The sequence below is a fragment of the Talpa europaea genome (assembly GCF_964194135.1).
Source record: "Talpa europaea genome assembly, chromosome: 14".
NCBI lineage: Eukaryota > Metazoa > Chordata > Mammalia > Eulipotyphla > Talpidae > Talpa > Talpa europaea.
Window position 1 is genome coordinate 62,484,432 of NC_140082.1, and position 22,468 is coordinate 62,506,899.

The 22,468-nt window shown below is 37.4% G+C and overlaps 1 protein-coding gene across 11 annotated transcripts in view; it reads right to left on the reverse strand.

Annotated features, from left to right (window-relative positions):
• The window catches only part of CDC42BPA (CDC42 binding protein kinase alpha), a gene marked incomplete at both ends in the record, with an annotated part of 264,693 nt that overhangs the window by 156,918 nt on the left and 85,307 nt on the right, over window positions 1-22,468 (reverse strand). For all 11 annotated transcript variants that reach the window (XM_084252980.1, XM_084252987.1, XM_084252988.1 and 8 more), the window contains 2 exons: window positions 11,372-11,520; window positions 18,500-18,595. In XM_084252980.1, coding sequence (XP_084109106.1) covers window positions 11,372-11,520; window positions 18,500-18,595 — 245 coding nt within the window. The remainder of the gene's footprint in view (window positions 1-11,371; window positions 11,521-18,499; window positions 18,596-22,468) is intronic.

The window sequence follows — 22,468 nt, forward strand, 5'->3', positions numbered from 1 at the left end:
TTTTGTCTTCACGTATAAGAAAGTAACTTTTGGCTTAAAGAGAACAGCATTATTTTAAAATTCTAGGTCAAAATGAATATTTAAATAACATTTTCTATATACTATTAAGAATAAAAAGCATTATAAAGCAATGGCCAGACTTACAGGGCAATATTCTACAGATCATTTTGATTTTACTAATTTACCATAAGATCAGTACCAGAGTCTCATTATTTTAGATAACTTTAATAGTAAAATCTGGAATATAAGAATAGTAGTTATTCTGCAAAGTAGTTTTCAACTCTGACTGGATGGCAAAGTCAACTAGAGAAGTTATTTAATCACATGTTCCTCACCCTCCAATCCAGAACCATGAGTCAGAATACTGTGTAAGGATTATCACTTATTTAAGACATGTATTTCTCCTTCCCAGCATCATCTTACTGTCACCCAGTTGGTTCCTTTTCATCATTTATGTAGGTTAGGCAAGTAGACTTCCACATAAGAATGCTTCAGTTTTCTGATCTCCCTACTCCTTCCATTTATAGCATCATATTTAGAAGAAGATCAGTGTACTATTGTACAATTTTCCTCATTTTGTCAAGGAAATATATCACTAATAAAAAAATCCACACTGGTAAAATTATGTCATAAACTACCTATTAGTCAAGTCATATATTACAATTCTTATGGGAACATTAATTTGAAGTTTATCTTACACCTGAGAAAAGTTATTCATAATTTCTGTCAATAAACTTCTTAAACTTAGCTTTCCCATTACACATGAAAATATTATTTAATAATTCTATGTAAATAATAAAAACAACTATTGATTATACATTTATGGATACTGTAGAAGGATGGTTTCCCAAATCAATCTTCTATATATACTCTTCAAAATACCATCCAGATACAATTAGTAACAGGAATAAGTAAAGTCATTCCATAACCCACATGTACCATGTAATTCAAATAAAGTATACCATGAAATTAAAATCATATGGAATTATAAAAACAAACATTCAAACCCAGTAGCTACAAATATAGAGTACATATGGAAAGCATGACATAAGGGACTATGGGAAAAGAAGAAAAAAACAGGGACCGCAGAGGTGATAAAACAGATCAAACCAACAGTCACCGAAAGTCCTCATAAGTGAATTAAGATATGACAATTGGGGACACTGTGTAAGGGTACATGAGATTTTTTTTCCTACTGTCTGCAACTCCCTATTATCTAATTTCAAAATAAAAGGATTTTTTAAGTCAAAAATTATCTTGAGAAAATTTATAGTGTGCACACGGAGAGTAAGCTCTCCGGTGTGTCCTTTCATAAGGCTATTAATCCCATCATGAGGCCTCCATACTCATGGCCATGACTAACCCTAATTGCTTCCCAAAGGCACAATGAGGATTAAAGCCTTCAAAATATGAATTCAGTGGAAATATCAACCATCAGTCTATACAAGTAGAATATTTCTTGGAACTTTCTCATGCCCCAGCATTATAAATAAAGGACTATGCTTAGTGCTTAACTTTCTCTTCAGCCTATTCAGTATGTCAACTGAATATTCACTATATACTATGTATATATACTGTTTTAGGTGCTAAGAGCACCAAATATATGCCTGATGTTAACCAAGGCACTTCTGCTGCTTAAATTGAGTAATGAGAAACTTTTCTCATTCCAATGGGGAGGGAGGAGTAATAAGTCAAAGCATAAAATTTATCAGTTTTAAAATATATCATTATTTATATAAGAAATGCTAATGAATAATCATTAATAGGTCAACTGATTTTTTAAATATATTGCCTTATATTGTTATTTATATTGCAAATGTATAATGCAGTAATATTTATTGATAATAAAATTTTTCCTAATTCACATATTGGAGTAAGATATATTAAAACAGTATACTGTTCCCCAAGTTCAGTTAACATGATAGATGTTAACTGAAATGAAATGGTTTCCTTGGTGTTAGAAAACCATTTAAAATAAAAATAAGCATGTTGTTTAATAATGAAATCAGCCACCCAAAGTACAGTTAAAATAATTCGACTCTCAAATTTCTATATAATAGACAACAGGTTTTTATAACTTCCTATAAGTCTCATCTGACTCCTGATAAATATACTACAAACTTAGTGCCTCTTTCCATTCCACCAAGACAGAACATAGTCAACAGTAACTAGATTTAAATTTTAAATCCCTTACACTCTTTGCTAAGGAAAAAAAAAGTTAAGAATAGACACTTACACAGCATTGAAAGCAAATAAATCTAATTATGAAAAACAAATATTTTACAAACATATGCCATTAGTTTTCAACATAGAGCCTAGCATAACACCCCAAGAGTTAAGAATTATGTTAGAGGCTAATAAAAATGTTTAAACCCTTAAAAAAAATAATTCGACTCTGTGAAAAATATACCGGTTACTAAAAGGGACAGATAGGGCACCGGCACTGGAGCTTTGGTGCAGGGTGAGTGAAACATGTACATGCTGTACTTCCCCAATTATATAGCTGGGTAAGTGACTGGAAAGTCAATAAAATTTGAGGAAAATAAAGATCCTGAAAAAAAGAATATCCACCAACATGTTAAGACAATGGCTGGTCCTATTTTAGATTCTGTTTGTTTGTTTCTTCAAGAAATTCTCAAGCTGATGGTACTGCTATATCAATTCTTTAAAGTGTATTTGTACTTAATGAAAAACTAAAATATATTCATGTACTATCATATATTATATATAACACTGAAATCTACTTGATTCAAAATTTGTATTTATTCACTTGATTTATTTTATAAAACCAATTATCATATTGTAAAAAGTTAATTCTTAAAACAGTTCAAGCAACAATAATCATCAACAGTTATAGTTTTTTTTTTTTTTTTTTTTTTTTTTTTTTTAATTTTATTTTTTTTATAGAGGCATGCTTTATTTATTTGTTTGTTTGTTTGGTTTATACAAGCACTGGGTACAGTCAGAAGTGTGGGAGGGTGAGAGAATTCACCAGAGCCAGAGCGGGGAGCAGACCAGGCAGAAGGACCGAGGTACACTGCTGAGGGGAGCAGCGGGCGGCAGGAGAGGTCTGCGCGCCTTGTGGGACCCTCCTCCGGCCGGGGAGCAGCCGAGGATCGAACCGGTGCTGCAGAGGCCGCGGGCAGCTTCGCAACCCAGCGCTCGAACCGGTGCTGCAGAGGCCGCGGGCAGCTTCGCAACCCAGCGCTCGAACCGGTGCTGCAGAGGCCGCGGGCAGCTTCGCAACCCAGCGCTCAACCGCTGCGCCACCGGGGAGGCCCAACAGTTATAGTTTTTAAACTAGTAATTAAAAATAACTAATTGCTAAATAAAAGTGATGTTCAAAAGAGAATAGGTCACCAAGAATAGCCCAGTTTTTGGAACCTGACATGGTGAAATAGGAGCCTACAAACCTAAATGGCATCATTCTGGGAGACAACATGAAATGATGGTGGACTAGAAGGTTAATGACTCAGTGGAACACTGTTATATGCTGGTATGTTTCGACTCTAGTTTCTCAAGTTTATCTACTACCATACTGCGATATAGTGTAACACTGCCTTGTTGGTAAGATTCAACAAAATGTAAACAGGTCTCCTAATAATACTGATAAATGATAATTAAATGTATCAGGAGATTTAGTAAAGCCTCCTTAGGCTCTAATAAAATGACCAACTTAAGAACTAGATTTAGCTAAACATCAGCTAGTTTCTATGCTCACCAGTCTGCACAAGTTTACACATTGCCACAAACAGCAATATATCAAAGGGAGAAACAAGTATTTAAATTAGTACAGAAATATGAACATGTAAACAATGGCATTACTGGTTGGATTAACCGTTCCTTTAAATCTGTCCCTACCTTGCACTGGTTCCTCCTAATGACAGATATCTTCACACTAATAATACTGCTGTGTCCATCGTATAAATGTTATATTAGATGTAAATGCCCATGATATATGGTCACCTTGCTGTAGGAAAGCCTTGATTAAAAGGCGGGGGGGGGGGTCACCTGTGTAATTAAGAATTAATCTTACCCAAAGAGTGTCTGACCTTTGATTCACCTACAGGGAGGTGATCTCAGTGTATCACGTGGGATAGACTGGGGACTTCAGCCACCAGTTTACCAGTGTAATTAATGATGGATGTAATCTGGGCCATATGGTACCAGTTTTATCACCTGAAGTGACTAGAAACTGAATGTTTGATCCCAACCTCCAAGAAGGGCTGGAGACTAAATATCAATCATGCAGGCAGTGTGATTAATAACCCCTTCCAATGTCCTGCCACCCCCAACTTCTGAAAACTAAATGCCCAAGTGAACTTCATTAGCTGGCAATATGCTACCCGCAGCTGACAATATGCTACCCACATTATCACATATGGGTGCTAGGAAAGTGATGCTGCCCCAACTCTACAGGGAGAGGAGGAAGGATGCTCCATGTCTGGTACTCTGTCCTGGTATTTCTACTCTTAGCTGATTTTGATCTGTCCCCTTTTCATGTGATAAACTGCAGTCTTACCTATAATAGCTTTTAGTGAGCTCATAAATTATTGATAACTGAAGGTGGCTTGAGGGTTCCAATTTGTGTCAGAAGTAAGGGTGGTCTTTTGGGAAGGTTTCAACTTTGAAATTGATCCAAATTCCTCACAGTTACTGCAATACCAAATGCACTGTGACATGATGACTACCTTTACATAAATCATTTGTATGAATGTACACATCCTGAGTTTACCTATAATTCTAGTATAACAAATTTGAACTGTAACAATACCTATTCTTTATTAATCCCAGGATATTCTACAAATACCTCTTCCATTAGCAGTAAGAAAAATTTCAGTTTTAAAGAGTGGCTCAGATTTTTGAGGCACTGAAGGGAATTGGCCTCAGATCTCAGATTATTTCCATTTCATTGTAAAACTGCAATGACTGTACATATATCAAGGGGCTAACTGTGATCATACCATAAATCCAAACTGAAAAAGATGAAATCAGCCTGAAACTCTATAGGGCCCCAGCACATATCTATCCTGCATAAATAGGATAAAGGAAGAAAAACTCTTTAGAACTGAATTCTGTAATATTCTCCCAAGTTCATTAAAACAGATTTGATTTGATCCATTTCCTGTAATCTATCAGTACACTTTACCCTGGAGTTAATGATATTATATAAATTATTATTAAAGGTAGATAAGAGGAACTTAATAAAAATTACAATCAGAAATCTTAAATATGGAACAAATTCCATGAGGTGGGGAGGAAGGAATTCTGAAAAAAAACATAATTAAGTGAATTGCTTTTTGTTTTGATTTTAAACTAGGATAAAGAGAAGATTGTTTCAAAAAATACTTTCCATTCTAAGAATTTGTTCAAATCAGTGTTTAACATTTAAAACAATCACACGGAGAGCACACATATTCCCTTAAGTTCTACAAAACCAGCTTCATTTGCCTTCAGAGAGGGGTAGTCTATCCTGTAAAAAGATAGTGCACCTGAGCCCTCAGGATCTTCATTTGACCTGAATTTTGGACATGTCCACATGAACACACTTTAGTAGGAAAAGTAAAAATTAAGCATAAAACATATGAAAATAAAACTTGACAACTTCTGTTTAGTATCTATTTTTTTCTAGTTTAGATTCTTTTAAATATTATTGCTATCTTGTGATTCTTTATTTCTCCACATATTTTGCCCTTGTTTTACTGTATGTGATCTTTAAATTGCATAAATCCATTGTGAAACAAGGTGAGAAAGAAGAACTAGAAAACCTAAGAGGACATATAATCCAGAGAACACTGTGCAATAAATGACTAATGTATCTTTTTTTGAAGTTTATGTATAAAAGTAAAACCTAGCTAACAGCATCCTTGCAACCAAAAAAAGAAAGAGGGGTTGAGAAGTGGTCTTAATATTCAGTATGTATTACTAGTCTCTCTGGTAAACCTCCATTTCTATTATGGTAAATCTATTCTCAACTGGGTCTGTAAAGAGTCTAGAAACCCTTTGTTTTAAAGAAGAAACCTCTACTCTTCTAACAAGGAAAGAGAAAAGTGCAGCCCCACTTTCCAGAGTAGTAAAATAATCTGGGTTCAAATAGCTTCTTTAACTTGCAACCAATTTTCTCATTCAGGTTCATATTCACATCTACTTCCAGAAGTGCCTGACAAATAAAACCCTAAGTCTTTTAAGAAATCTGTAGTATTAATCTGCTTGTTCGGAACTAGTTAGATTTTAAAAGTAGCTTTATGAAATGATGAATTTAATTATATATGATGGGCTTCAAGTACTATCCCTATTAAACATCAAATTTTCCCACTGTTGGCCAGGGCTAGCCTTTTCAGTTTTGCTCCCAAGTCCTCATGAAACTTACATTCTCTGAAAGCTTACTTGCTATTTGGCTTAATAGATACAGGGTTCATCCTGTACAAGTCTTAACTGGATCTGGAATTAGTCATTTCTCCAAGTAACCCATTTGTACCCCTTAGTAGGAACTGGTATTTGAGGATATAATCTGTCACAGTAGGGATACTCATTGCTACTGCATTGGTCACTGTGTATAATCCTCACCACGCTGAGGTGTATATCTGCATGTATGTGTATGTACATGTAAGATAAAATACCTTGGAAGTTTATATCAGTATTTCCAATCCAAATTCAGAAGTAGTATTTTTGGTTATCCTCCTCTATATTACATCTACATCTCCTTTTCTCTATACCAAAAAAGGCTGATTCTTAAGGACAGATTCTATGATGAGGATAATAGAATCAGAAAATTCCATAATTACTTGTTCATTTCACAGTAGGATACAAGTATTCAGCTTCTGTCTCTCTGGTCATTTTAGTTGTCTGTAGCTCACTCTCTAATAGATGACTAGCTTCTTCAGGAAGAAATCATGGGCACAATGTTGCAATAACACTTCCAAGTGGTCTTTATACCTGTAGGGCAGGAATGGACACAGTGCAGGTTTTCTGATCCAGCAGACCAGGTAAAGGAGGAGTCCTGGAGCCCTCAGTGGCTTTTGCAAATCCTCACTCTATCTGGACTCTCCGGTGATCTCTACTTCTTTGCTTCTCTCTCGGCTTCTCTTTCTCAGATTCTACTGGCATGCCCGCAACGCCGCCCTTAAAAGCACAGTCTCAGCCCAGGTGAATCCCATCTACCTATGGCCACACCCTATTCCAGGTGCCCGCCATCAGGCATGCATTCAGGACCATAAGGATCCCACCATCTATCCTGATGGTGGGAGGGCAGAAAAGCCTGGCATTTTTCCTTACCCTACAGTCCACCCCCTCAGGGTTTTCTGCCATATAGTCTTCATATACACAATTTTCTTAGCAAACATAAACACTGCAGCCATGGCCCACAAAAGCAAATACATCACAATATAACAACAAAATACAACAGAACACTAATAAGTCCAGACAAGGCCCCAACCTAGTGGCAAAAGACAATTATTGGTACCAGCAGATGAGCCACCAAATCTGCTGCCGAAGGCACTGCTCATACGAGGGAGGGGAATCACTCATGGTATCTACTGTAACACACCAGGAGCCATCAGGCTTCCTGGCCTTCTCTGGCTGTAGTCTCGGCTACAAGCCACACACCGCATTCACCCCCAAGATGCACGCACTCTGGGGTTGGCGATTCTTTTCTACTGTTGGGGATAATCGCCAATCCTCAGGGTTTCTGTCTGCTGTCGCTCCAACACTCGGCTTTCATAGCCACCAATGTGACACGCAGATCCCTGAACTCAGGCCAACCACTGCGCAAGCACATAGGTCGGGGATCCTTGGATACAAACTCTACATTCGGCTTGGGCTCCACCCCAAGCCACGTTCCCCACCCGTCCCCCAAGGACGGGTTCCTCAGCTCCTCACCCTCACTCGACAACAAGCAGGGCATCACCCACAGGTGATTTTACGAGACTCACTGGCCTTCCTCAGCTTACTTAGTGCTTAACAGCCACTCAGGGCTTCCCAAACTTAGCATCAGTACCAGCTTTTTGCCTTCTCAGTCGGCTTTTCTCCTTCGCCTAGCTGCTGGGCATAGACAGGTTGCTTCTGGCCATCACGGCCTACTGGCCACCCCCAGATTCCCATCTCCTGGGGTGTACAAACAATAGCATTCTCCCCCAGGGTCCCAAAACAACATTAACTTGCCAAAGATCTTCTGCCTTCTGGTGGGACTGTCAGTCCAAGTCTTGGCCAACATTAGTCCAAGTCTGTTGGCCTCTCCCTGCATCAGCACTGGCGAGCTCCAAATCGTGGTTCTCTCTTCCCCGATGATTCTGCTGCCTAAGGGGTCGTGGATGCTCCTCTCGGGCGTCTCCTTCACACGAGGTCTCGTCCTGTAGCTCCTGGACCTCGTCCTGTAGCTCCTGGACCTCGTCCATCTGTGCCGCCCTGGTGCCTCCAGCGTTGTCACAGGCAAAGTCTGTTACTCCTTAGTCCCTCCAGGTCTTCGGAGGGCTCCATACCCGTCTGCATGGATCATCTCGCCGACTTACACCAATTGTAAGGCAGGAATGGACACAGTGCAGGTTTTCTGATCAAGCAGACCCGGTAAAGGAGGAGTCCTGGAGCCCTCAGTGGCTTTTGCAGGTTTTTATTGGGGTTTACCCAGTACACAGCAGGCAAGGGTGCTGGGGGGGCTGGGAGGCTGGCAGGCCTCCCAGCCCCCAGCAAATCCTCACTCTATCTGGGCTCTCCGGTGATCTCTGCTTCTGCTTCTTTGCTTCTCTCTCAGCTTCTCTTTCGGCTTCTCTTTCTCGGCTTCTACTGGCGTCCCCGTGACGCCACCCTATGTTTATAGCAGCACTGTTTACAATAGCTAAGCTTTGGAAACAACCCAAATGCCCCAAAAAAGATGACTGGATCAAGAAGATGTGGTACATATACACCATGGAATATTACTCAGCATTCAAAAAAGATAAACACATGCAATTTGCAGCAACATGGATGGCGCTGGAAGGGATCATGCTCAGCGAAATAAGCCAGAAGGAAAAAGAAAAATACCGGATGGTCTCACTCATAGCAGGAATCTAGAAAACTTAAATAAGGGACCAGGAAAATGAATAACTATAAGAAAGTGAAAATCAAAATCAACAAACAGCTATGAACCAGAGACATTCTATGGGGGGTGGGGAGCGGGGAGGGGAGGGATTGGGGTCAAAATAAGGGGGTTGCAATTGTATGGGGAATATAAAAATAAAATTTATTTAAAAAAAAAAAAGCACAGTCTTAGCCCAGGTGAATCCCATCTACCTATGCCCACACCCTACTCCAGGTGCCCGCCATCAGGCATGCATTCAGGACCGCAAGGATCCACCATCTATCCTAATGGCGGGAGGGCAGAAAACCCTGACGTTTCTCCTTACCCTACAATACCACAAAGTCAAATATGCTCATATTTTCTTTTCTTGGATATCATAAATGCTTAACATACATTAAAGTGTTACTGTTGAAAAGTCTAGTGATAAACTGTTTTCTTTTCCCTGTACTTCACTTGCTTCTTTTGTCTCCAAAGAATTTATCTCTAAGGTCAATAATTATATTAGAATTTGTTCATGCCATATCTCTGTCCATTGTGATGGATTATAAGACTGCATTTATAATAGGTGTGAAAGGATCTGGTGATAAGAACACTTTTCACAAGCCTGGCAGAAGAAAGGGTAACACAAATGCCTTGATTTACTATCTCCAAACTAGATGAATTATTTTTAGAAATAATTGTTCCTTGTCAAGAATTGAGATAGGAACTGGGATAAGCTTCTCTAAACCTCACAAGTTTAAGACTAACATTCTTCTCTTCAATTACTTCACTTTTTTAAAGTATATTTAAATCCCAGTCTTCAGCTAGGATCTTAAGTTACTGTTTTGAGCAACAACAACAACAAAAGAGCACTTTGTTTACTCATCATATGATTCACTCTTGAGACCACAATACCATCTTTAAATCTACATTGTGTTTTATAATGTTCAAAGTATGTGTGTTTTATTTTCAATAAAATGTGTGACTGTCAGATGTGAACAGAGAAAAGCATATGATTAGGCAGAGCAAACATGGGATAGGATAAATACAAAGTTCTTAGTCAAAATATTCTCCCATTAATGATGTCCTAGAACTTCGTTATTAATTAAATCAATCCGCTTAAGACACCCAGAACTTTAAAAAGCAAATATTGAAAAAGAAACTTTCTCTTCTTCACACAGAAATTACCCTTACTACCCACAATTTAAATGAAGCAGTCACTGCTGTCTGAGAGCAGTGGTTCTCAAAGTATGGTCACTGGACCACCATCACCAGCAACAGCAGGAGCATCATCGGGAAAGTTTAAGAAATGCCAGTTCCTGAGAGCCCCATCCAACCAACTGACTCAGAAACTCAGGAGTTAACCCAACAGTCCCAACATGTGATTGTGATGCCTGCTAAAGTTTGCAAACTACTGAACAAACGGTTTAGTTTCTTGCTAACCTGGCAGCATCCTTACGTACTTCTCCTTAGCATACCTTTACTTTCCTCACATTTTGCACAACACCAAATTTTATCATTTGCATAACTAATTCACCAGTAACATTATGATAATTTCCTACTTTCTTTTCTTTCAAAATGTGAGTCTGCCCTTTAAATCATCCAATGCTTTTAAAGTTTTTATTACACAAAAATTATAAATTGCTTACAATGAAAGATTTCTACATGTTAACAGATATAACAATTCTATATAAAAATCAATTTGTAAATAGGCCCACTTTTTTCTTATCATTCCATCTTAAACTGTATACAATATAACACATATTTGTAGGAAAAATTTAAATAAATCATTGTACCTGCCAAACAGCTTACAATTAAGAAATTTTTCCATGATCATCAAAATTATCACTTTTCTACAAAAATATCTCTTTTTACACTTATACAAACCCTGAAAGTATTTATTTGAGAAACAAAAATGCATAATATGGGTCTTATTAGCAAATGAACCTACTAGCTATGGTCTAGAATTCTGGATAATATCAACATATGACTATTACAAAGAAACTGGTCAGTGCATACTTTTTTTTTGAGAAGGAAATTATCTGTAAATTTAAATAAGAGTGTTTTCTTAGGAGTATTCTGTAAAAATACTGGCTGGATAAGAAAACATTTAGATACTGTACATACACATAAATGAATAAGCCGGCACTGATCAGTTCTTTAAAGCTGACAAGTAATAACAATAACAACAAAGAAAATAACTAAAGCCATCTCAAAAGAAATTATCTTAGTTTATGAGAAATACGCCTAAGATCATAATTAACTAATTTGGTACTAACAGACCTTGTCCAGAGTACATGACAGCTTCAGTTAGAGGCAGTGAAGGAGTGTCTCACTCACCTGTGAACATAATGCAGTTGATGAACCGAGTCAATTGCTATCACCATCTCAGCCAAGTAAAATCGAGCCATATCTTCAGGCAATCGATCTTCAAATTTGCTGAGCAGAGTAAGCAAATCTCCACCAACATAATAATCCATAACCAGGTACTGGGAATGAAAAATAAAATGTACTCAACAAATATACTAAGGGTGAAAATTCATGTATTAATATAACCCTGGTGGCGCAGGCGGTTGAACACAGCTCTGTGAAGCTGTCCGCAGCCTCGCAGTGCCGGTTTGATTCCCACCGGTCATGGAGATATCCACATGGCGAGTCCACTGCTCCCCTCAGCAGTGTATTTCAGTCAGTCTGCCTGTTCTGTCCCCCATCTGTATTTGGTGAATCCTCTCACCCTCCTGCACATCTGGTTCTTATATAAATAAATCCTCTCACCCTCCTGTACCCTGGTTCTTATATAAATAAATCTTTAAAAATGTGTGTGTGTATATATATATATATATATATATAACCCAAGATCAAACTGCATGGATCAAATAACATTACTGTTAATAGAATCTGTGTAAAATGATCAAAATAACATTACTGTTAATAGAATCTGTGTAAAATGATCAAAATAACATTACTGTTAATAGAATCTGTGTAAAATGATCATTGGCTATTATTATAAGACTTGTAAACTTCGCAAACAAGTAAAATTCCATTTTTTTTAACACTGGGGCAGGAACAACATAAGGTTAAAACTGTTACTGTATTCTGCAAGTAATAATATAGAACAGTAACAATGATCATCATTGTAGTGGCAAACCCACAGGCTGCAAGGCAGGGGGGCCTGGAGCCTCCCAGCCCCCTGAGAATCTTTAGGCGTTTTCTCATGTGTTCTTTCCAGGTCTCACCTCTTCTGTAGTCACACGCTCATTTTCTCTCTGCCACCCCTGTCACTGCTGCTGTTTTCAGCCTAGCCTCTAGGCTCAGGGGAGCACACTGACACAAGGGCACGAACCCACACTGCAGGTGTTCACAATTAGGCACTCATGCCCTGCACCTTCTACATTAAAAGGATCAAGGCCACAGGTGATAGCCACAGAAGCTGGTGGCGTAAAAAGCCTGATTAATTCACTTACCCTGCAAGCATCACCACCACCTGTAATAACTGACAGGTCTATCAACATAGATGGATGAACATTTTAATTCTCCAAAAAAATAAAAAGGATTTTTAAAAAACCCTCAAGACTATAAAACAGTCCATTAGAATAAATTCATCATCACCTTGATTACATTTTTACTTTGGACTTTATTAAAACCAGCACTTGCATCAGCATTTGGAAGCCAGTATTACATAGAATATAGTAATTCCCACCATAAATACACTTCTCTTCCTTTCTGAAAGTGTACAAATATCAGAATGCACTTTTCTTAGGTGTATATATATAAACAGATGCCATATAATTTTACCTAGGGAACTCCATGGATATGTGGGGGTGTGTATAATACTGTGATTTACAGTAAGAGATCCCTCCATCTCTCCATCCCTCCATCCATAAACTGGCACAGAGCTCCTATAAATGTCTGGAATTTCGAAATAAGATAAATGTGTCTTTTGTTATTTATTTAAGACCCATTCAACCACAACTGTGTTTGTGTTAATAGTTACTTATGAAAAGTCTCTAAGGAGCTAAGGAAGGGGGTTAGTCAGGGAACTAACCAAGAGAGAGGGTTGGACATTTCAGTCCCAGTCCCCAACTCCTGTGAAGAGAAAGGGTCTTGTCAATCATCTGTGGCCAATGATTTCATCACTCATGCCTATGTAATGAGAAACCTTCATAAAAACCCAACAGGATGGTGCTCAGAGCTCTTCTGGATGGTGAACACATGAAGTGCTGGGTGTGCTCAGGGAGGCATGGAAGCCTCTCATCCCTTTTCTCACACCTCTATGCTTCTCTTCCTTTAAGCTGCTCCTCATTTCCAGGAACTGCTCTAGCAAATCAACAAAACCTGAGAAATGCCCATCAGAAGCACAAGTAACAACTTGGACTTGCAAAGGATGGATAGCAGTCTTGTTAGGCTGAAAATCTGTGGGATCTGATGCCATCTCCAGGAAGACAAGTGTCAGAACTGAGTTAAATTGTAGGACACCAGCTGGAGTCACAGAACTGCTTGATGAAAAACCCTCTAATTAGTGGGAAAACCCACTAATATAATGTCAGAAGAAAAGTACAGTTGATTATTGAATGGTGAGGATCCACTTTGTTGGGCAAGTGAAAAACCAGTTTTCTCACATTGTTTTTTGCCACGACCTGCCAGCAGAGGTGGACTAGTAGGTAACATGTAGCCTTGAGATGTAGTCCACAGGTGTGGAAAGCAGTAAATAATAATGTAAACTTGATGTATAGTTTGAATGTGTGAAACATACTTTGGTAACCTAGGCATAAATTTGACCCTATGCTGGCTTTGCCAATAAATCATAGAAAAGCTAATAGGATTCCTAGGGATGAGAAGGAAACCCTACTGCCAGAGCCCAGGGGAGTTGCCACTGCAGCCCCTGACTGCTGCCATTGCTGCTGCTGCTGCTGCTGCTGCTACTGCTGCTGATGTAGCTGTCACTACCGGAGGCCCAAGGCTACCCAAGGTGGCTGCCAATGTTGTAAATGCTACAAATACTGCTGCTGCTTGTATCTTGTCTCCTACTGCTTTCATAAAGACTTGTGAACCCTGCCAGGGCTTCCTCACTGTTCTCTTGTCTAAGGGCATCATGACCCTGGGCAAGCTTGGAGCTGGTTCCCTACACACTTGTGTATTGTTTTCTTACAAAAAATGATGTAGTCTGAGGGACCTCAAGACCCACCTCTGGAATTAAATAAATACAGAGGGAGGGGATTTTCAGGGACAGTACCCATTAACATATCCATAGTACCACTGCCCTACTGGACTTCTGGCATAACAGTACTGGACTCAATTGGGCCACCAGTTTCTGACATCCCAGAAGGAGCACATCAAAGAGATGCCAGCCAGTACCAGTGACACAGTGTCCTCACACATAGGACAAATTAGAAAACAAGCAGCAGGGAGGAGAAAAACTACAAGCAACCAAGCAAGTCCTCAAGGAAAAAACACACCACAAAAAGAAAATCAACCACCAGATTGCAACAACAGTGACGTGGAAGAACTTCTGAGCCTTCCAGATAGAGAATTTAAAATTGCCATGATTAAAAAACTGAAAGAAGTCATAAAGGAAAACAATGATAAGGGAAAAATAATCAACAATCAGAAGAATGAAATTGAGTCCCTAAAGAGGGAGGTGAAAGAAATGCAGGAGAGCAAAGGATTAATGGAGGAGCTAAAGAACTTTGGGAAAAGCAGTGAAAGCAGAATAGATGAAATGGAAGAATGAGTAAGTACTCTCAAAGACACAGAAATAAAAAGAACTAAAACAAAAAAGGAAAGAGAAATATGAAGGAAAAAGAATGAAGAAAGACTTCGGGAACTATTTGAGGAAAGTAAAGGAGGAAAGGAAATATAAGAGTTACAGGAATCCCAATCGAAGAGAACTTCCCAAGGATGACGAAAGAGCTGAAAATAGACATACAATAAGCAGGAAGAACACCAAACTTCCACGGTGAAAGAAAATATACAGCAAGACACATAATAGTAAAGCTCCCAAGAATCCAAGACAAGGAAAAAATAATGAAGCTGACAAGAGGGAAAAAACAGATAACATACAAAGGAAAACCAATCAGGCTGACTTCAGACTTCTTTGAAGAAGCAGTACGGGCAAGGAGAGAGTGGAGGGACATAGTCAACAAACTCCAAGACAACAAATGCCAGCCAAGAATACTTTATCCCACAAAGATTTCCTTCCTCTATGAAGAAAAGAATAAGGACCTTTCCAGACAAACAGAAACTCCGGAACTTCATTATGACTAAACTCCTACTCCAAAAAATACTACAAGAAGTCCTAAAGCTAGAACCAACAGAGGGATGAATAAGAACAAAACAAGAGGGCCTCCCCGGTGGCTCAGCGGTTGAGCGCTGGGCTGCAAAGCTACCCGCAGCCTCTGCAGCACCAGTTCGATCTCCGGCCGCTGGGCGAGGGTCCCACACGGCATGCAGACCTCTCCTGCAGCCTGCTGCTCCCCTCAGCAGTGTACTTTGTCAGTCTGCCTGCTCTGCTCTCCCCTCTGGCTCTGGTGAATTCTCTCACCCTCCCCCACCTTCTGACTGTATCCAATGCTTGCATAAATAAATAAATATATACATACATACATACATAAAATATATTGTACTAAATATTAAAAAAACAGAAAACATTTAACTACTCATTTCAAAAAAAATTTAAAAAAAAAAGAACAAAACAAGACAAAAAATAAAACCACAGGAAAGACAAACAAAATGGCAAATACAGACACTAATGTATCAATGTTAACTCTAAATGTAAACAGACTAAGCTCTTCAATAAAAAAACAAAGAGACAGGCTGGATTAAGAAACAAAACCCAACCTTTTGCTGTCTTCAGGAAACACATTTAACTACAAAAGACACAACCTATGAAGCTATCCGCAGCCACTGCAGCACCAGTTCGATCCCCAGCCAGGGAGCTACCCACATGGTGCAGCAGACCTCTCCTGACTCTCCCACTGCTCCCCTCAGCAGTGTACTTCCATAGATCTGCCTATTCTGTTCCCCACTCTGTGGTTAATCCTCTCACCCACCGCACCTCTCGCCTGTACCTCGGTTCTTATATGCATAAATAAATAAAAATCATTTTTTAAAAAAAGTCAAGTTTGGGGAGAGTAAAAAGTCACATATGAATTTTCACATTTATTTGTCAACAGAATAACACTTATGCCTTAAAAGCATGAGTCTTTTTTCATTATTTTGACAATATTCACTATTAATAATAAAATCACAGTATAACAATATGCATAGTACTCAAAATGCTACCAAGTTATCACTATCATTGCAATTTGAAGTGTGCTGAGCAGCAGTGCAGTGGTGACAGTAACATGCAGTGCGTTATACACTGCCACAATGCCAGATTCCATCACAAGTAGTCAACTCTGACAGAGTAACACAACAGTAGAGATTATACATAAATCAGTGGACATGCCTATACTTTAATGAAATATTGTAGACACTGAAATTTTACATAATAGGCACATGTCACAAATATTTTTCTTTTGATTTTTTTTCAACTATTTAAAAATGTAATAACCATTCTGGGCTTGCAGGCTGTACAAAAACAGGTAGTGGGTCAGATTCGAGATGCAGGCCAGAGTTCGATGAAATTTGATCTTATGGATAAGAATGCAAGATAGGTAGTATTATTTGTTCTCAGAAGCACAGGAATTACATATCAATCCACTGAATAGATTACATGACAATTCAAAGCCAAAATATACTAACTTAAACTAACCGATTTCCTCCTCTACTCTAAATGTTCTTTCTCCTATATTCCCCGATCAATTTATCAATTATTAACCACTGAATCCACAATATAGTCACTAGTAGAAAACTCAATCATTCTCCTCCACTGGCATCTACACAAACACATAAAGCTCTAATTACTTTACTTCCTACAGGGCACCTAAAACTATCCCCTCCAACTTCATGCCAACTTTGACATTAATCACCTTTACTCAAGTTCTAGCACCTGAATATTGTACAAGTCTACTAACCAACCAATCTCCTGGCCTCTAGTTATGGTCCTAAAATCCATCCTCCACATTACTGCCAAGATGCTCTATTTAAAATATAAAATTGATGGTCACACGCTCCTTAAAATTCTGCTTGAAATTAGAATACAAATTCCTCACTTGTCAATACTTTGGAAACCTCATTTTATACCTCTCTCCTTTATTACTACCCACTAACCACACTAGCTCTCTTCTCGTTTTTCAAATGACTCTACTCCTTGACTGCCACAATCCTTTGTATGGTCCTAAAACAGCAGTTTTCAAACTTAACTCTGTAAAAGACCCACAAATAGTCATGAAGCTGGAGTTGGGAGGAGGAAGCTAAGAGATCAATCAGGGCAGTTCTATTTTTTTTCTAAATGCTTTATTGTCTATGCTTTCATATGTAGTGTCATTTAACACACATGGAACAAGAGCTCCATGACAAAAAAAAAAAAGAAAAAAAAAAGATTCTTGAAAAACAAGATTGTGAAAGCCTAGTGTCCTTACCATAACATTTAAGGTGCACATGATGTGATTCGCACATCTCACCTCCCTCTTCACCATGTCTATTAGCTATCGTCCATCAATATGACTATAATAGCTGCTTCAAATCTCTATGCTTTTGCTCAAAGCTCTCTTCACCTCTTCTCCCTTCTTGGTTTAGAAAATTTACATTTGCCTTAGAAGAGTTTTCAGTGACTTCATGTCTTAAAGTACATGTCATATTTTTTCCCCTAAAAAAATCTGAAATATTATTTTACTTGAGTTTGGATTTACGGCCTGAATCTCTTCATGAGAATATAAGAACATTAAGAAGAGAAATCCTGTCATGTTCACTATTGTGTTTCCAGAATCTAAAAATCAATAGCTAGTACGTAGCACATATCCAGTGAATAGCAAATGAATGAAAAATGTAATTAATTTTTATATCCCTGTACAGAGTATAGTATCTAATACATAGCAGGAACTCAACATATATACTAAAAAATAAACCTTGAAACAAAAACTGGGATCAGAAAATGAAAAGCCTTGAATAGGTAGACTTCATCTTATTTTCCTATTCACTTATCTTTTCAGTCTTCAGTGCTCCTAGTATTTTTATTTACCTCCAATCTCTTTCCTAACTTCTTCTATCAAGTGGTTCATGATGTCAATACAAAGTTAGATGTACCCTATATTTTAAATTTTTATTTTTTAAGTACCATTATTTTACATCCTTGTGAGTGTTTTGACAGTATATGATTTACCTCCCAGGTATAGTCACTGTACCCTAGATTTTAAATGTGGCTCTAGTGAAAGAAGCACATGGCACATTTGAATAAATATGTCAAATTCTAAATATTAATACAACACCACAAATAAAATATATTGGGGAAATCATATTTGAAAGAAAATAATGATGTTGTATCCAACAAAAAATTCATAAGGATATAGAAACAAAAATGAGTCTTACTAAGTTATTATCATCCTGGAATGCATAGTGCAAAGTTGTAATCCATTTGTTATCTCCATTCACCAATACATCTCTTTCTTCACGAAAACATGCTGTCTGAAAAGGAAACACAATTTAGATAAAGGACATTTTATGTAAAACCAGGCTATCTATTATGCAAACAATACATAACAAGTATGAAATAGTAATTCACTGTTGTTTCAATTGATATATTCCAAATTACAGATACAAATAGCTCTGTATACATTTAATGAAATCTGAGTTTTCTTTCTGAATTGTTCTCTTCCTGTGCCCATTTTCTCTTATGGATTGTCTTTTGTTTATTAATTAGAGCTTTAATTTATTTTGAAACTATGTTACCACTATTACAATAGTATATTCTGGAAAAATTAGAAACATGTGGCTAAAACTAAAATAATTTAATGACACATTATAATACTATATCTTTAAATTTTAAACAAAAAAAAGCAGTTCAAAAAAATCTCCATTTCAAAACATCATACATTCCCTGTCCACATGCTGTGTACAGAAGTTACCAACAATAATGTTAAGACATGCTAAGACTATTTCTGTGTATACATAAGCACGAACACACACACACACACTCTCTCTCTCTCTCTCTACACATTTATGTGTCATTCTATCTCCCCTGTCTTTGCTTTTCTTTACACAAATGTATCACAGTCTGCTGTAAGTTTTGTTTTTCACGTAACAATGTATCGGAACAGCTTTCCATGTGAGTATAGAAAGACTTGCCTAGTATTTCTTTCTTTTTTTTTTTTTGTGGGACCCTCACCTGTGGCGGGGGAACGAACCAGCACTGCAAAGGCTGAAGGCAGCCTCGCAGCCCAGCACTCAACCCCTGCGCCACCAGGGGAGGCCCTGCCTAGTATTTCTTAATGGCCATACCATATGCACAATGAAAAAATTGTGCACAATGAAAAAATACCACGTAATATTCTCTATAGGACAGGTACTTAACAATTTATTTCCCACAAGGTAAATTCAACAGCCATGAAAAACTAAATAAACATTGTTATGTAATTAACCCTAATATTTCCAAGTATTTCCAAAAATTCTATTTAATCAATAGGATATCCAAAGACTAGCATCAACAAAGATGATTTTTCAAAATTAAAAGTTTATACCAAGGGGCCTCCCTGGTGGCACAAGTGGTTGAGACACAACCTGTGAAGCTATCCTCAGCCACTGCAGCACGAGTTCAATCTCCTGCCAGGGAGCTACCCACATGGCGCAGCAGACCTCTCCTGACTCGCCCACTGCTCCCCTCAGCAGTGTATTTCAGTCAGTCTGCCTGTGCTGCTCCTCACTGTCTCTGGTGAATCCTCTCACGCACACATCCCCCAACATCTCTGGCCTGTGCCCCAGTTCTTGTATTCACAAATAAATAAATATCTAAAAAAAAAAGTTTATACCAAATAAAATGACAGTTTTACCTGTCACAATATATACAACATTATATTCGGCTATATTGAGAGGGCAGGGAAGAATGATTTGGTATACTCAACACTAAGCTCTGTATTAGAATTTAACTGACCAGAGATCATGGTGTGCTGCTAAAATTTTAGAAAGGTTAACTGTCAGACTCTCGGAAACAACTCTTCCTGCCTTTATCTTACTAAGACAACTCACCGGAATTTTATTGACATTCCAGCTAAAATCTAATCAACATCTGACTGATGTCTCCAAACTAAATAAAGCTGCAAAGACTTTTTGTCAACAACACAGATAAAATTTTAAATAGATTCTAAATTATGCTATAACTTTTAGTAGGAAAAACTTTTATTTTTTAAAAACAAAATAATATGATATAAAATTTGGAAAATACATGAGAGAACACTATAACAAATCCTTACTCAGTGAGCCATAACCCATTTCAATAATTATATTACTGTTCAATCTTATTTCATCTACACCATCATCCTCTTACACCAGCTTCTTTATACATGCCTATGTGCATGTACACTCACACACAAGATTTTTTGAAACTCCCACACATATAATTTTATCTACAAATATTTAAACTATTCCTATTAATGCCACAGATACTGAGTCTACAAATGCAGTATCCTTTTTTACTGCAACATGTCACATTCAGTATCTTGTGACAACTGATAGTGAGGGAGGAGAGCTTAAGTAACCATGTTATATATTAGTATTAACCAAATAATGACCCATGTGCATACCCTGAAGTTGATAAAAGTTGTTCAAGTAATTCAATGAGCTTAAGGGCTGTTGTTACATATACACTTGAATTATATTTTTAAAAACTAAAATAGGATTTTTAAAAATAACCTAAAAGTTTATTTTTGTTTTATATAGTGTATTCAATTGTTTGGTTTCTCTACATACCATATATGAATGAAATAATGCACTGTTTTTCTCCCTGTTTACTTCACTAAGCATAGTAATCAACTTCATCCATGTTGTTGCAAATGGCATGATTTCATCATTTTTCAGCTGTATAGTATTCCAGTATGTATATATATCACATCTTTATCCATTCATCTCTCTATATACTTAGATGTTTCCAGCATTTGGCTATTATAAATAATGTTGCAATAAATATGGGGGTTCCAATGTCTTTTCAAATACTGTCTTTAATTCATTTTCGAACTACAGTTTGTATATAGTGTTAGATGATGGTCTAGTTTCATTCTTTTGTTTTCCCAGCACCATTTATTGAAGAGATTTTCCTTGCTCCATTTTAAGATGCTGGCTTCTGTGTTATAAATAAGCTGTCCATATGAGTGTGATTTTACTTCTGGGTTCTCAATTCTATTCCACTGATCTGTTTGATTCCAATACCAAGCGTTCTATATTATTATAATTTTGTATTAGTTTGAAGTTAGGGAAGAAGATATAACAATTATCAATACATATGCAGCCAACAGAGAAGAAAAAGAAATTAGGAAAACAATCCCATTTGCCATCACATAAAAAAAAAGAATAAATACCTTGGAATAAATTTAACCAAAGAAGTAAAAGACATGTACAATAATATAAAACATTATTGAAACAAATAGAAGACATAAAGAGATGGAAAGATATTCCAAGTCCATGTATTGGGAGAAATAACATTATTAAGATGGCTATACTACCTAAAACAATGTACATATTCAATGAAATTTCTATCAAAATCCCAGTAACATTTTTTATAGAAATAAAACAAAAAAATCATGAAGTTTATTTAGATATACAAAAGACCTGCAAAGCAAAAACATCTCTGGGGAAAAAATAAAAATCAGTATTTTGATTCGATTCCAGTAGAGTAAAATTTTCTATTAAAGATAAAAAATAAACTCTTAATAATAATTTACTTTGCATACAAAAACTATCAAGAGGAGAAAAGAGGGACTTGCCTATTTTTTAACTTTTTTGAAGTACCTTTTCTTACATCGCTTTTAATTTTTAGACCGTATCTGATTTCTCCGCTCAGGTGTAGTTGCCATAGTTCTCTCACTACCACCACACCAGTGACCCATCACTGGTGTTCTGTTCCTCAATTTGATCCCTTCCTTTCCCTTCCTACATGCCTCAGATCCATGCAAGTTTTGTGTTTTTCCCAACCCTTTGTCTGGTTTCTCTATATTCCACATATAAGTGAAACTATCTGATAGTTATCTTTTTTTCCTTCTGACTTATTTCTCTTAGCATAATCCCTTCCAGCTCCATCCATGTTGCCACAAATAGCATACCTTTATATTTTTTTGTCCTCTGAGCAGTTTTCCATTGTGTATATGTACCACATCTTCTTGATCCATTCATCTGCTGTGGGGCATTTAGGTTGTTTCCATATCTTGGCTCTTATAAACAGTACCACTATAAACACAGGACACTTTTTATGTCCTCTGGGTATGTTTCTATGAGTGGAAACGCTGGGTCCTATGGTAGATCCATTTTTAGTGTTTTCAGGAAGCTCCACACAGCTTTCCATATTGACTGGAC